General features: G+C 51.7%; 2 protein-coding genes across 3 annotated transcripts in view; both read left to right on the forward strand.

The window, feature by feature from the left end:
• The window catches only part of LOC144772264 (uncharacterized), a 1,157,681-nt gene that overhangs the window by 350,488 nt on the left and 790,775 nt on the right, over nt 1-16,418 (forward strand). The window lies entirely within an intron of this gene.
• LOC144772267 (histo-blood group ABO system transferase-like) overlaps nt 1-16,418 on the forward strand; it is a 134,573-nt gene that overhangs the window by 79,513 nt on the left and 38,642 nt on the right. Inside the window, exon 6 of the mRNA XM_078656499.1 lies at nt 8,981-9,016. Within this exon, the coding sequence (XP_078512625.1) occupies nt 8,981-9,016 (36 nt within the window). The remainder of the gene's footprint in view (nt 1-8,980; nt 9,017-16,418) is intronic.

The following is a 16,418-nucleotide window of genomic DNA, read 5'->3' on the forward strand; positions in this document are numbered from 1 at the left end:
TGGTGCCAGGGTGCCTTCTGTGGTGTTAGGGTGCCTTCTGTGGTGCTAGAGTGCCTTCTGTGGTGCAGGGATGCCTTCTGTGGTGCCGGGGTGCCTTCTGTGGTGCAGAGATGCCTTCTGTGGTGCAGGGATGCCTTCTGTGGTGCCAGGGTGCCTTCTGTGGTGCAGGGATGCCTTCTGCGGTGCCAGGGTGCCTTCTGTGGTACAGGGTGCCTTCTGTGGTGCAGGGATGCCTTCTGTGGTGCTAGGGTGCCTTCTGTGGTGCTAGGGTGCCTTCTGTGGTGCAGGGATGCCTTCTGTGGTGCTAGGGTGCCTTCTGTGGTGCTAGGGTGCCTTCTGTGGTGCAGGGATGCCTTCTGTGGTGCAGGGATGCCTTCTGTGGGGCAGGGATGCCTTCTGTGGTGCTAGGGTGCCTTCTGTGGTGCAGGGATGCCTTCTGTGGTGCTAGGGTGCCTTCTGTGGTGCAGGGATGCCTTCTGTGGTGCAGGGATGCCTTCTGTGGTGCTAGGGTGCCTTCTGTGGTGCAGGGATGCCTTCTGTGGTGCCAGGGTGCCTTCTGTGGTGCAGGGATGCCTTCTGTGGTGCAGGGATGCCTTCTGTGGTGCTAGGGTGCCTTCTGTGGTGCAGGGATGCCTTCTGTGGTGCCAGGGTGCCTTCTGTGGTGCAGGGATGCCTTCTGTGGTGCAGAGATGCCTTCTGTGGTGCAGAGATGCCTTCTGTGGTGCAGGGATGCCTTCTGTGGTGCAGGGATGCCTTCTGTGGTGCTAGGGTGCCTTCTGTGGTGCTAGGGTGCCTTCTGTGGTGCTAGGGTGCCAGGGTGCCTTCTGTGGTGCAGGGATGCCTTCTGTAGTGCAGGGATGCCTTCTGTGGTGCTAGGGTGCCTTCTGTGGTGCAGAGATGCCTTCTGTGGTGCTAGGGTGCCTTCTGTGGTGCTAGGGTGCCTTCTGTGGTGCTAGGGTGCATTCTGTGGTGCAGGGATGCCTTCTGTGGTGCTAGGGTGCCTTCTGTGGTGCTAGGGTGCCTTCTGTGGTGCTAGGGTGCCTTCTGTGGTGCAGAGATGCCTTATGTGGTGCAGGGATGCCTTCTGTGGTGCTAGGGTGCCTTCTGTGGTGCTAGGGTGCCTTCTGTGGTGCAGGGATGCCTTCTGTGGTGCTAGGGTGCCTTCTGTGGTGCAGGGATGCCTTCTGTGGTGCAGGGATGCCTTCTGTGGTGCTAGGGTGCCTTCTGTGGTGCTAGGGTGCCTTCTGTGGTGCAGGAATGCCTTCTGTGGTGCAGGGATGCCTTCTGTGGTGCTAGGGTGCCTTCTGTGGTGCAGGGTGCCTTCTGTGGTGCTAGGGTGCCTTCTGTGGTGCTAGGGTGCCTTCTGTGGTGCAGGGATGCCTTCTGTGGTGCAGGGATGCCTTCTGTGGTGCCAGGGTGCCTTCTGTGGTGCAGGGATGCCTTCTGTGGTGCAGAGATGCCTTCTGTGGTGCAGGGATGCCTTCTGTGGTGCCAGGGTGCCTTCTGTGGTGCAGGGATGCCTTCTGTGGTGCAGGGATGCCTTCTGTGGTGCTAGGGTGCCTTCTGTGGCGCAGGGATGCCTTCTGTGGTGCAGGGATGCCTTCTGTGGTGCTAGGGTGCCTTCTGTGGTGCTAGGGTGCCTTCTGTGGTGCAGAGATGCCTTAGGTGGTGCAGGGATGCCTTCTGTGGTGCTAGGGTGCCTTCTGTGGTGCTAGGGTGCCTTCTGTGGTGCAGGGATGCCTTCTGTGGTGCTAGGGTGCCTTCTGTGGTGCAGGGATGCCTTCTGTGGTGCAGGGATGCCTTCTGTGGTGCTAGGGTGCCTTCTGTGGTGCTAGGGTGCCTTCTGTGGTGCTAGGGTGCCTTCTGTGGTGCAGGGATGCCTTCTGTTTCTGTGGTGCAGGGATGCCTTCTGTGGTGCCAGGGTGCCTTCTGTGGTGCAGGGATGCCTTCTGTGGTGCAGAGATGCCTTCTGTGGTACAGGGATGCCTTCTGTGGTGCCAGGGTGCCTTCTGTGGTGCAGGGATGCCTTCTGTGGTGCAGGGATGCCTTCTGTGGTGCTAGGGTGCCTTCTGTGGCGCAGGGATGCCTTCCGTGGTGCAGGGATGCCTTCTGTGGTGCTAGGGTGCCTTCTGTGGTGCTAGGGTGCCTTCTGTGGTGCTAGGGTGCCTTCTGTGGTGCAGGGATGCCTTCTGTAGTGCAGGGATGCCTTCTGTGGTGCTAGGGTGCCTTCTGTGGTGCAGAGATGCCTTCTGTGGTGCTAGGGTGCCTTCTGTGGTGCTAGGGTGCCTTCTGTGGTGCTAGGGTGCATTCTGTGGTGCAGAGATGCCTTCTGTGGTGCAGGGATGCCTTCTGTGGTGCAGGGTGCCTTCTGTGGTGCAGGGATGCCTTCTGTGGTGCAGGGATGCCTTCTGTGGTGCAGGGATGCCTTCTGTGGTGCTAGGGTGCCTTCTGTGGTGCAGGGATGCCTTCTGTGGTGCAGGGTGCCTTCTGTGGTGCAGGGATGCCTTCTGTGGTGCAGGGATGCCTTCTGTGGTGCAGGGATGCCTTCTGTGGTGCTAGGGTGCCTTCTGTGGTGCAGGGATGCCTTCTGTGGTGCAGGGATGCCTTCTGTGGGGCAGGGATGCCTTCTGTGGTGCTAGGGTGCCTTCTGTGGTGCAGGGATGCCTTCTGTGGTGCTAGGGTGCCTTCTGTGGTGCAGGGATGCCTTCTGTGGTGCAGGGATGCCTTCTGTGGTGCTAGGGTGCCTTCTCTGGTGCAGGGGTGCCTTCTGTGGTGCAGGGATGCCTTCTGTGGTGCTAGGGTGCCTTCTGTGGTGCTAGGGTGCCTTCTGTGGTGCAGGGATGCCTTCTGTGGTGCCAGGGTGCCTTCTGTGGTGCAGGGATGCCTTCTGTGGTGCAGAGATGCCTTCTGTGGTGCAGGGATGCCTTCTGTGGTGCCAGGGTGCCTTCTGTGGTGCAGGTATGCCTTCTGTGGTGCCAGGGTGCCTTCTGCGGTGCTAGGGTGCCTTCTGTGGTGCAGGGATGCCTTCTGTGGTACAGGGATGCCTTCTGTGGTGCAGGGGTGCCTTCTGTGGTGCCAGGGTGCCTTCTGTGGTGCTAGGGTGCCTTCTGTGGTGCAGGGATGCCTTCTGTGGTGCCAGGGTGCCTTCTGTGGTGCAGGGATGCCTTCTGTGGTGCAGATATGCCTTCTGTGGTGCAGGGATGCCTTCTGTGGTGCCAGGGTGCCTTCTGTGGTGCTAGGGTGCCTTCTGTGGTGCCAGGGTGCCTTCTGTGGTGCCAGGGATGCCTTCTGTGGTGCAGGGATGCCTTCTGTGGTGCTAGGGTGCCTTCTGTGGCGCAGGGATGCCTTCTGTGGTGCAGGGATGCCTTCTGTGGTGCTAGGGTGCCTTCTGTGGTGCTAGGGTGCCTTCTGTGGTGCAGGGATGCCTTCTGTGGTGCTAGGGTGCCTTCTGTGGTGCTAGGGTGCCTTCTGTGGTGCAGGGATGCCTTCTGTGGTGCCAGGGTGCCTTCTGTGGTGCAGGGATGCCTTCTGTGGTGCAGAGATGCCTTCTGTGGTGCAGGGATGCCTTCTGTGGTGCCAGGGTGCCTTCTGTGGTGCAGGTATGCCTTCTGTGGTGCCAGGGTGCCTTCTGCGGTGCTAGGGTGCCTTCTGTGGTGCAGGGATGCCTTCTGTGGTGCAGAGATGCCTTCTGTGGTGCAGGGGTGCCTTCTGTGGTGCCAGGGTGCCTTCTGTGGTGCTAGGGTGCCTTCTGTGGTGCAGGGATGCCTTCTGTGGTGCCAGGGTGCCTTCTGTGGTGCAGGGATGCCTTCTGTGGTGCAGATATGCCTTCTGTGGTGCAGGGATGCCTTCTGTGGTGCCAGGGTGCCTTCTGTGGTGCTAGGGTGCCTTCTGTGGTGCCAGGGTGCCTTCTGTGGTGCCAGGGTGCCTTCTGTGGTGCAGGGATGCCTTCTGTGGTGCCAGGGTGCCTTCTGTGGTGCAGAGATGCCTTCTGTGGTGCAGATATGCCTTCTGTGGTGCAGGGATGCCTTCTGTGGTGCCAGGGTGCCTTCTGTGGTGCAGGTATGCCTTCTGTGATGCCAGGGTGCCTTCTGTGGTGCTAGGGTGCCTTCTGTGGTGCAGGGATGCCTTCTGTGGTGCAGAGATGCCTTCTGTGGTGCAGGGGTGCCTTCTGTGGTGCCAGGGTGCCTTCTGTGGTGCTAGGGTGCCTTCTGTGGTGCAGGGATGCCTTCTGTGGTGCCAGGGTGCCTTCTGTGGTGCAGGGATGCCTTCTGTGGTGCAGATATGCCTTCTGTGGTGCAGGGATGCCTTCTGTGGTGCCAGGGTGCCTTCTGTGGTGCTAGGGTGCCTTCTGTGGTGCCAGGGTGCCTTCTGTGGTGCCAGGGTGCCTTCTGTGGTGCAGGGATGCCTTCTGTGGTGCCAGGGTGCCTTCTGTGGTGCAGGGATGCCTTCTGTGGTGCTAGGGTGCCTTCTGTGGTGCAGGGATGCCTTCTGTGGTGCCAGGGTGCCTTCTGTGGTGCAGGGATGCCTTCTGTGGTGCAGGGATGCCTTCTGTGGTGCCAGGGTGCCTTCTGTGGTGCAGGGATGCCTTCTGTGGTGCAGAGATGCCTTCTGTGGTGCAGGGATGCCTTCTGTGGTGCCAGGGTGCCTTCTGTGGTGCTAGGGTGCCTTCTGTGGTGCTAGGGTGCCTTTTGTGGTGCTAGGGTGCCTTCTGTGGTGCCAGGGTGCCTTCTGTGGTGCAGGGATTCCTTCTGTGGTGCTAGGGTGCCTTCTGTGGTGCCAGGGTGCCTTCTGTGGTGCAGGGATGCCTTCTGTGGTGCTAGGGTGCCTTCTGTGGTGCTAGGGTGCCTTCTGTGGTGCTAGGGTGCCTTCTGTGGTGCAGGGATGCCTTCTGTGGTGCTAGGGTGCCTTCTGTGGTGCTAGGGTGCCTTCTGTGGTGCTAGGGTGCCTTCTGTGGTGCAGGGATGCCTTCTGTGGTGCTAGGGTGCCTTCTGTTGTGCAGAGATGCCTTCTGTGGTGCAGTGCTAGGGTGCCTTCTGTGGTGCAGTGATGCCTTCTGTGGTGCAGAGATGCCTTCTGTGGTGCTAGGGTGCCTTCTCTGGTGCAGGGGTGCTTTCTGTGGTGCAGGGATGCCTTCTGTGGTGCTAGGGTGCCTTCTGTGGTGCTAGGGTGCCTTCTGTGGTGCAGGGATGCCTTCTGTGGTGCCAGGGTGCCTTCTGTGGTGCAGGGATGCCTTCTGTGGTGCAGAGATGCCTTCTGTGGTGCAGAGATGCCTTCTGTGGTCCAGGGATGCCTTCTGTGGTGCCAGGGTGCCTTCTGTGGTGCAGGGATGCCTTCTGTGGTGCAGAGATGCCTTCTGTGGTGCAGGGGTGCCTTCTGTGGTGCCAGGGCGCCTTCTGTGGTGCTAGGGTGCCTTCTGTGGTGCAGGGATGCCTTCTGTGGTGCCAGGGTGCCTTCTGTGGTGCAGGTATGCCTTCTGTGGTGCAGAGATGCCTTCTGTGGTTCAGGGATGCCTTCTGTGGTGCCAGGGTGCCTTCTGTGGTGCTAGGGTGCCTTCTGTGGTGCCAGGGTGCCTTCTGTGGTGCAGGGATGCCTTCTGTGGTGCAGAGATGCCTTCTGTGGTGCAGGGATTCCTTCTGTGGTGCCAGGGTGCCTTCTGTGGTGCAGGGATGCCTTCTGTGGTGCTAGGGTGCCTTCTGTGGTGCAGGGATGCCTTCTGTGGTGCCAGGGTGCCTTCTGTGGTGCAGGGATGCCTTCTGTGGTGCAGGGATGCCTTCTGTGGTGCCAGGGTGCCTTCTGTGGTGCAGGGATGCCTTCTGTGGTGCAGAGATGCCTTCTGTGGTGCAGGGATGCCTTCTGTGGTGCCAGGGTGCCTTCTGTGGTGCTAGGGTGCCTTCTGTGGTGCTAGGGTGCCTTCTGTGGTGCCAGGGTGCCTTCTGTGGTGCAGGGATGCCTTCTGTGGTGGCAGGGCGCCTTCTGTGGTGCAGGGATTCCTTCTGTGGTGCAGAGATGCCTTCTGTGGTGCAGGGGTGCCTTCTGTGGTGCCAGGGTGCCTTATGTGGTGCTAGGGTGCCTTCTGTGGTGCAGGGATGCCTTCTGTGATGCCAGGGTGCCTTCTGTGGTGCTGGGATGCCTTCTGTGGTGCAGAGATGCCTTCTGTGGTGCAGGGATGCCTTCTGTGGTGCCAGGGTGCCTTCTGTGGTGCTAGGGTGCCTTCTGTGGTGCCAGGGTGCCTTCTGTGGTGCCAGGGTGCCTTCTGTGGTGCAAGGATGCCTTCTGTGGTGCAGAGATGCCTTCTGTGGTGCAGGGATGCCTTCTGTGGTGCCAGGGTGCCTTCTGTGGTGCAGGGATGCCTTCTGTGGTGCTAGGGTGCCTTTTGTGGTGCAGGGATGCCTTCTGTGGTGCCAGGGTGCCTTCCGTGGTGCCAGGGTGCCTTCTGTGGTGCAGGGATGCCTTCTGTGGTGCAGAGATGCCTTCTGTGGTGCAGGGATGCCTTCTGTGGTGCCAGGGTGCCTTCTGTGGTGCTAGGGTGCCTTTTGTGGTGCTAGGGTGCCTTCTGTGGTGCTAGGGTGCCTTCTGTGGTGCCAGGGTGCCTTCTGTGGTGCAGGGATGCCTTCTGTGGTGCAGAGATGCCTTCTGTGGTGCAGGGGTGCCTTCTGTGGTGCCAGGGTGCCTTCTGTGGTGCTAGGGTGCCTTCTGTGGTGCAGGGATGCCTTCTGTGGTGCCAGGGTGCCTTCTGTGGTGCAGGGATGCCTTCTGTGGTGCAGAGATGCCTTCTGTGGTGCAGGGATGCCTTCTGTGGTGCCAGGGTGCCTTCTTTGGTGCTAAGGTGCCTTCTGTGGTGCCAGGGTGCGTTCTGTGGTGCAGGGATGCCTTCTGTGGTGCAGGGATGCCTTCTGTGGTGCAGAGATGCCTTCTATGGTGCAGAGATGCCTTCTGTGGTGCAGGGATGCCTTCTGTGGTGCCAGGGTGCCTTCTGTGGTGCAGGGATGCCTTTTGTGGTGCAGAGATGCCTTATGTGGTGCAGGGGTGCCTTCTGTGGTGCCAGGGTGCCTTCTGTGGTGCTAGGGTGCCTTCTGTGGTGCAGGGTTGCCTTCCGTGGTGCCAGGGTGCCTTCTGTGGTGCAGGGATGCCTTCTGTGGTGCAGAGATGCCTTCTGTGGTGCAGGGATGCCTTCCGTGGTGCCAGGGTGCCTTCTGTGGTGCTAGGGTGCCTTCTGTGGTGCCAGGGTGCCTTCTGTGGTGCAGGGATGCCTTCTGTGGTGCCAGGGTGCCTTCTGTGGTGCTAGGGTGCCTTCTGTGGTGCAGGGATGCCTTCTGTGGTGCCAGGGTGCCTTCTGTGGTGTTAGGGTGCCTTCTGTGGTGCTAGAGTGCCTTCTGTGGTGCAGGGATGCCTTCTGTGGTGCCGGGGTGCCTTCTGTGGTGCAGAGATGCCTTCTGTGGTGCAGGGATGCCTTCTGTGGTGCCAGGGTGCCTTCTGTGGTGCAGGGATGCCTTCTGCGGTGCCAGGGTGCCTTCTGTGGTACAGGGTGCCTTCTGTGGTGCAGGGATGCCTTCTGTGGTGCTAGGGTGCCTTCTGTGGTGCTAGGGTGCCTTCTGTGGTGCAGGGATGCCTTCTGTGGTGCTAGAGTGCCTTCTGTGGTGCTAGGGTGCCTTCTGTGGTGCAGGGATGCCTTCTGTGGTGCAGGGATGCCTTCTGTGGGGCAGGGATGCCTTCTGTGGTGCTAGGGTGCCTTCTGTGGTGCAGGGATGCCTTCTGTGGTGCTAGGGTGCCTTCTGTGGTGCAGGGATGCCTTCTGTGGTGCAGGGATGCCTTCTGTGGTGCTAGGGTGCCTTCTGTGGTGCAGGGATGCCTTCTGTGGTGCCAGGGTGCCTTCTGTGGTGCAGGGATGCCTTCTGTGGTGCAGAGATGCCTTCTGTGGTGCAGAGATGCCTTCTGTGGTGCAGGGATGCCTTCTGTGGTGCCAGGGTGCCTTCTGTGGTGCAGGTATGCCTTCTGTGGTGCCAGGGTGCCTTCTGTGGTGCTAGGGTGCCTTCTGTGGTGCAGGGATGCCTTCTGTGGTGCAGAGATGCCTTCTGTGGTGCAGGGGTGCCTTCTGTGGTGCTAGGGTGCCTTCTGTGGTGCAGGGATGCCTTCGGTGGTGCCAGGGTGCCTTCTGTGGTGCAGGGATGCCTTCTGTGGTGCAGATATGCCTTCTGTGGTGCAGGGATGCCTTCTGTGGTGCCAGGGTGCCTTCTGTGGTGCTAGGGTGCCTTCTGTGGTGCCAGGGTGCCTTCTGTGGTGCCAGGGTGCCTTCTGTGGTGCAGGGATGCCTTCTGTGGTGCCAGGGTGCCTTCTGTGGTGCAGGGATGCCTTCTGTGGTGCTAGGGTGCCTTCTGTGGTGCAGGGATGCCTTCTGTGGTGCCAGGGTGCCTTCTGTGGTGCAGGGATGCCTTCTGTGGTGCAGGGATGCCTTCTGTGGTGCCAGGGTGCCTTCTGTGGTGTAGGGATGCCTTCTGTGGTGCAGAGATGCCTTCTGTGGTGCAGGGATGCCTTCTGTGGTGCCAGGGTGCCTTCTGTGGTGCTAGGGTGCCTTCTGTGGTGCTAGGGTGCCTTCTGTGGTGCCAGGGTGCAGGAAAGGACAGGAATGGACAGTACAACATTAAATACGGCACATTCCTGCCCTTTCACACAGCGCAGCAAGGTGATTTGTTGCGTTGTGTGAAAGTTTGTTTATATGCCCCCACGTGCATACCCTCCCAATAATGCATGTCTCTGTCACCGAACCCTGGTATGGAGTACACTCACTTCCACACCTGCTCTACAGTCCTTTCACTAATACCACTATATTGTTTCTTTAAGTTGTGTCGCATTAGTGAGAAATAAAAAAAAATCCAACTAAATTACATGCATAAAAACATTAATGAGATTGTAATTGCAGACCAGCTGCTGGCCACTTCTGAATAATAACCTTAAACATTCTCTTTCATATTTCTCTTTTCAGTTTTAACTATGAGAAGCCGAATATGATGAAACCTGCGTGAGTATTTCTGTGCCCTCTTATTTTACATGAATTCTAATATTTCTATATTGTGTCGCGATAAAAATGAGGCAAGGGCAAAAAAAACACAGGGAAAGACCACCCTAGGGCTGACAGGTCTAACAAGGGGCGTTCCATGGGTGTTGCTGTGGGTGTTTCCACACAACCTCCATGGAACAAGACACAGCTCCAGATTTACGAGAAATTGTAAATCCGGAGCTGCGTCTGAATGCTACGCCACCCTGGAGGTGGCGTAGGGAGGCGCAATGAGGAGAAATGTTTTCTTTTCTCCTCGTTTTTTCCTCTTTCAATGCGTGCTGCATTGTACAGCACGCATTGAAAGAGGAAAAAGCCTTTAGTGATTGTTTTTGTGCAGGAAGGTGCCCCTTCCTGCACAAAAACAATCTCCCCATGGCGCAGGCATCCTTGCACCATGGTGCAAGGGTGTCTGCACCGGCGCTTGGCTGCTGTTTGTGTGCCAGCGCAGGTGGAAGCAGAGAGATGCGACATACTCTTGTAAATATGTCGCATTCCTGTGCTCTCAAAGTGCCGCAGCGTGGCACAGCCAACGGGCTTACGGTGCCACGCTGCGGCACTTTCTTGTAGATCTGGGACAGTAATGAAAAATAACAAAAATGACCTCTTCAGAGGTGTTGTGCGGCTAACGAGAAAATGAATTGTTCCATAATTACCCACTCGGAGCTTGCCCAGGGACCCATGCGGAGTTGTTGGGTCTGGGAACAAATGCTATTGCTTGAGCAAATCATTTTGATCAGGGCTGGGCTCGTTTTGGTATTTTTTGGGTGAAAATGTTACTTGCTTTGTGTTTGTTTTTAATGGTTCCCAAACTTCGACCTGTGGCTCCTTCGATCTATTAGCCATTGGACACCGCTCCTTATTATGTTACTTTTTCATGGCGGTTGGGGGGATGTAAGCCCGGCTCGCTAGTATTTTTTTTTTTAAATCTGTTTATTGACCTTTCAATTAAAGTATACAGTTCCACTGCTCTGCAAGGCAGTATAATAGCAGCAGAACATATTACTACATTGTGATTGACCTCGTCCCAAACATCGGAATATCGGGCCCGATTCACAGAACCAACTTAAGACAAAATCCTAAACTTATTACCATTTTGGTATTCACAGAAGGCACTTACTCATTTTGGTATTCACAGAAGGCACTTACTCATTTCGGTATTCACAGAAGTTAGGAGTCCAAACTTTAGGACACCTAAATGCCTTCTGTGAATACCGAAAGTCTTAAAATTAGGATTTTTCTCAATTTAGTAGTAGTAAAGTTAGGACTCCTAACTTTAGGACTACTAAATGCCTTCTGTGAATACCGAAAGTCTTAAAATTAGGATTTTCCTCAATTTAGTAGTAGTAAAGTTAGGACTCCTAACTTTAGGACTACTAAATGCCTTCTGTGAATACTGAAAGTCTTAAAATTAGGAATTTTCTCCAAGAAAAATCCTAATTTTAAGACTTTCGATATTGACAGAAGGCATTTAGGAGTCCTAAAGTTAGGACTCCTAACTTCTGTGAATACCGAAATGAGTAAGTGTCTTCTGTAAGTCCCAAAATGAGTAAGTTTCTTCTGTGAATACCAAAATGAGTAAGTGCCTTCTGTGAATACGAAAATGGTAATAAGTTTAGGATTTTGTCTTAAGTTAGTTCTGTGAATCGGGCCCATCCACCCTCCCGTCTATATCAGTATGTATAGTTGCGACAACAAATATTCAGGATTATAACTAAAAGCATTAGCAATCAGTATGTGAATCATTAACAGTCAATCTTAGCAGATATTGTCCTAGAGGTTCCCATATGTCTCTGGGTCTGGATTTTACCGGTAGTTCTTCTGCATATAGTGTAAGGTTCTCATTACAGTAGACCATGTCTTTCCGCCAGTGTTCGGGGTTAGGAGCCAGGTTAATCTCCCAGTGTAAAGCTACTTGGTGCTTGGATAGCAACAGTGCAATGCGCACAAATTTACCAATTACCCCTTTTAACTGAGGTACATGACAGAGTAAACAAATTGGCGGAGTACATTGTAACGTAGACTCAGTCATTTCGTGTATGTGTTTCAGTACAGCTTCCCAGAATATCAACACTCTACCACATTCCCAGGCAAGATATAAAAAGTCTGCAACAGGGTGACCGCAACGTTTACAAGCACTGGTCTCCCTGAGGCCGCATTTATCTAATTTAACGGGAGTGTGATAAGTCTGATGGATATATTTAAAATGAATAATGTGCAGATTGCCTTTGGGTGTAAGGCCTCCAGTTAGCCTGCAAATATGCTCCCTGTCCAATACCGACAATGGTGAGTTTAAGCTATCATTCCAGCGGGCCAAACTTTTATCCGGGTTGGGGACTCTGTCACCTCGTATCTCTTTATACAATTTTGTGACTAGTTTACGCCGTGAAGGCGCAACCAGTAGCATCTGTAAGGCACACAGTGTTGTGGGTTTAGCCGGGTATGTGTCGTAGTGCGCCTTAACCGCTTGTCTTAGTCTATGTACAGTAAAGTTGAACAATAGTGAAGAGTTGGAAACGTGAGCTAAGTCATCTGCTTTGAGAAAGTGTCCATCTGGAAATATATCTTGCATGGTGACCATGCCCACTTCTCTCAACGTTCTGAGTGAGCCCCCTTCCTGTGTTACGGAGGGTGTGGCGTGATGTGCGATAGGCATTGCTGGTGGATATAGTGGGAGTTTGTTAACAATGTTACCTATTGTTTGCCATGCTGCAATAGTCGTGTCTATAGAGCTGATTTCTGTTTTCGGTGTGCCTCTGCACGTGTGCGTGAGCACACCCGATATGGGGATAGGGTGGGCATCTCCATCTTCTACCGCAACATGCGGAGTGTACGCATGTGGTCGGAACCAATAGTATGCATATTGTGCTTGGGCACACAAGTAATATATAAAGAGATCTGGAGCTTTGAAACTCCCTTGGGTGTAGTCCAGTGTCAGTGTGGTCCAACTCACTCTGGCCTGTTTTCCCCCCCAAATTAAGCGGATGAGTGAGGATCGTACCCCCTTGAAAAAATGTGTCAGCTTGATCGGAACATTACTAAATAAATATAGAAAGCATGGGAGTATAATCATTTTAGAAAAAGAAAGTGGCAGACGATTCCATCTGTCTATGTGTTGGTCTAGGGTGGCGCAGGTTCTGCCATAGTTTTCTCTTATTACTACTTCCGGATCTCGGTGTACCCAGATGCCCAGATATTTCACCGGGTCCGTGGTCCACACTAAGAGGTATTCTATGCCCGTTGGTGGCATATTGGCTGTGAGGGGTATCATTATTGATTTATTCCGATTAATTTGCAAGCCGGAAAATAACCTGAATCTAATGTATTCCCTCAACACCTTCGCTAAATGTCGTGTTGGATCTCTTATGAACAGGACCATATTGTCGGCGTAAAGTGAGATACCAACCGGTTGTTGTAGGAAATTAAGCCGGCTCGCTAGTACTTCAATTTTTCTCCCTGAAAATGATTGGGATGAAGCCGATGAAGGTATTGTAATTATAGATATAATCCTATCCTATCCACTGCAGACCCCCATTCAGTGACAACGACTGACTGGAGAGAAACGTGGGTCTCAGAGAAGTTAACTGTTAAGGAATGCTTGATGCTAGGCCACACCCCTAACAATACTTCTTTTTAAAAGGTAAATGCATGGGTGCTAAATGTCGTGGCTGCTGGTAAAGGGCCCGATTCACAGAACTAACTTAGGACAAAATCCTAAACTTACTACTTTTGGTTTCACAGAAGGCATTTAGTAGTAGTAAAGTTAGGATGTTATCTTAAGTTTGACTTAAGACAAACTTAAGACAGACTTAAGACAGACTTAAGAGAAACTTAAGACAGACTTAAGACAGACTTAAGACAGACTTAAGACAGTACTTAAGTTAGGATTTTGTCTTAAGTTTGTCTTAAGTCTGTCTTAACTCTGTCTTAAGTTTCTCTTAAATCTGTCTTAAGTTTGTCTTAAGTCAAACTTAAGACAAATACCTAACTTTAGTATTACTAAATGCCTTCTGTGAATACCAAAAGTAGCACGTTTAGGATTTTGTCTTAAGTTAGTTCTGTGTATCGGCCCCAAACTGCTTTGAGTGGTAGATGCTGGAATCATGGGAGGAGGTTTATGCACATGTTGTTGAGTGAGATTGCGAGTCTGTCTTTCCATAGGATAGGTTTTAGAGTTGATCTCTTTTAAAGATTTTGTTTTCTCTCCAACAACAAGCCCCTCACGTTGCTTGTCCTGTCACTGTCACTTTCAACACATTAGATCCTAATACAACAGCTAATGAAAAATCATCTTGCAGCCAATCCGTTTGAACATGTAACACATTTATCATGGTTTGTAGGAAGGCCAGCCACAAAAAAGTAAATGGCAAATACATCCCCTCGCCTTGTGTGACAATTCTTGTATCACAGACCGATTCTGTAATCAATCACTTCCTTTATCAGCAACAAATGCTCACACTGTCTCCTCTACTTTTTACTCTGAGCTTTGAAGCCTTAACCCAAGGGTTCACGCCATGAATGGCAACAGCTTGCATCATACTCAGCATATCACAGAATGAAATCGAATGCCAATCCCTGCAATGCTTAACAACAATTAGAACATTGGAATGTTGGGAGCTCCATTGAAAACAATGGAGAGCTCCGGGATTCTAATGGCTGATATAGGGCTGGAGCTCCAACATTCCAATGTTTCTTTGTTCACAGCTCTGGCTGTAAACAAAGGCTTCAGGGAACCTGAGGGGATTACAATCCCCTCACCCTCCCATAAGGCGTTATCTTTTTTGTTAGAACATTCTGCCCTCTAGTGGCAGAATGTTCTAATAGCCTTATAGCCCTTCGTAGCTGGGCTATACCAGCTATTAAAGTCCCTCTCCCTTGTTAAAGGCCCTCGCCTTCGGCTCGGGCCTTTAACGCTGGAGAGGGCCTTTAATAGCCGGTATAGCCCTCTACGGCGGGCTATAAGGCTATAATATGACTCACCCACTGAGCGTATGCAGCCAATTTAAACATTTATTTTAATGTTAAAGCACAGAAGTAAAATAACTGAATCATCATTCATTCCAGCACTCCCAATTGTAGCGGGACATTCTGTTTAAGCAAACAATCACACTATTTTCCATTTCCCCTGGTAAAAATATCCCCTCTTCTGGATTTTTTCAAAAGAGACAGTCTACAATTCCCTTGTTTCAGCGCTGAAAAGGTGCCCATGATATAGGTCTTCCTTTACAAGGAGACATCTTTTTTTAGATAGATGAAGTGCTATCACGGTGAAGTAGAAAAGTCTCTTCTTTGCATCTTTATAGGTTTTCTGACTCCCAACTAAACAGCCAAAATACTAGGGGCCAGATGTAGGTAATCCCAATTCACTGATTCTAAAATACCGAATTTTACTGATTCGGTATTTTAGAATCGGGAAATGCTATGTAGGAAAAAATTCGGTAAGTATTACCGAATCGGTATGATTCGGTATTTACCGAATCGGTATTTACCGATTCAGTAATACCCATTCATTCCTATGGGCCTGGAGGCCCATAGGAATGAATAGGAATTACCGAATCGGTAAATACCAATTCGGTAATAGGGAGAACCCTTCAAGGGTGGCAGGGTGTCACATTGACACCCTGTTGCACCCCTGAATAGTGCATGGATGCACATGTGGCAGACATACATGCCCTAAGGGCATGTTTGTCTGCCACATGGCACTGAATAAAAAGAAAAAAATTGCTTTTTAAAAGGTATTCGGAATTTACCACCAGCTAATAGTTGGTGGTAAATAACGAATGCTTAAATGTAAAAAGCACTCACTTTAGTGCTCTCTACATTAAGGATTTGGTAATTTACCGATTCCTTAAGTTACTGATTCTGTAAATTACCGAATCCTACAATTTGACCTCCTACATCTGAAAAGCGTAATAAGTTAGGATTTTTCTCAGTTTATGAGTAGTACATTTAGGAGTCCTAACTTCTGTGAATACCGAAATGAGTAAGTGCCTTCTGTGAATACCAAAATTAGTAAGTGCCTTCTGTGAATACCAAAATGGTAGTAAGTTCAGGATTTTGTCTTAAGTTAGTTCTGTGAATCGGGCCCTACGACTCTGCCTGTTGGGGAGCCACGTCCAAAGCATGTGGCTCAGCATTGAGGTGACCTGTGGTATCAGCTCCCCTGTGCATTAAAGATTCTAGTTCCACCAGACTGGTGGTAGAATTGCATACAGGGTGTAACATGCATATTGTGCCAGGACGTTTGACCCCACAGATGTGTCTATGTTTTTTGGTATGTGTGCTTGGATGCATCGACAATGCTGAGGCAGAGCATCCATTAAAATAAAAAGGTATGTGCATGCTTGTGCAGCAGTCCAGAACCAAGACAGGGTTTGCATGTGTCCAGAAATCCTTGGATGACCCCTTTATGGGCCTCCAACTACTGGTGCTCACTTTGTCGTAGCAGGCCTCAGCCAGACCTGCTAGTGCAAGGGGTTCGCCCTTCTGTGCACAAAGTCCTCAGACTCCAAAGGAAAAAGTTGGCACGGAAACTGGAAATACAAAACATAACGGTTATTACACCTCATGAGGTGGTGCTATAATTCAACCAGTACCCTTCGGTACTGCGAGAAGTAGCACAAAGGGCTACTGAACACAGGGTTTATTTATACCCACATAGGGGCTCGAGAGAAGGCGGTACAAAGCATAAGAGCACATTTTATGTCCATACAAGGTAATATACAGAGGCACAATCGATCAGTGGGAGGAGCTAACAGTCTTGGGGTCTCAGCTAACACATTCCAATCTTGGGCTAACCATTTCCAGATGTAGACCCTAACGGTCAGCAGAAAACACAGAGATGCTATTAATAGCCTGTTGCCGGGCAGATTCAAAAGCCATGAGCAGAAAGGTAGGACAACGCACATGGTCGACACGAGGTAACATGTGGCAGACAAAATGGCTGCCATGAATCAAAATGGATGCCATCAAATGTCAAGATAACGGCAAAACCAAGATGTCTTTTGCTAACGCTCAACTTAATTGCTGCTAATTTACAACAGACGACCCTTTTAGCGTTAGCTAAAGACATACGCTCTTTTGGAGTAATCTGTATATTCATCTCGTATATCTATGCACATTATATTGGTCACTTCTTTATCCAACGTCTGTTGTGCTTTCGCAGCATTTTTCTAGATGGTATACAAGCAGTTATACACATGGAACATAGCATTGGGCCACAATGGATACATATACAACAGGTGAAAATCACTGCAATTGCAATACATAAAATAGTCAATAATTTCCAACCCCAGGCAGAAACCAGGGCCCAAAACCATCCAGCAAAAGTCCAGGTGCCATTTTTCTCATGAATATCAGAAGCGAT

The sequence above is a fragment of the Lissotriton helveticus genome, chromosome 8 (assembly GCF_964261635.1).
Source record: "Lissotriton helveticus chromosome 8, aLisHel1.1, whole genome shotgun sequence".
Classification (NCBI taxonomy): Eukaryota; Metazoa; Chordata; class Amphibia; order Caudata; family Salamandridae; genus Lissotriton; species Lissotriton helveticus.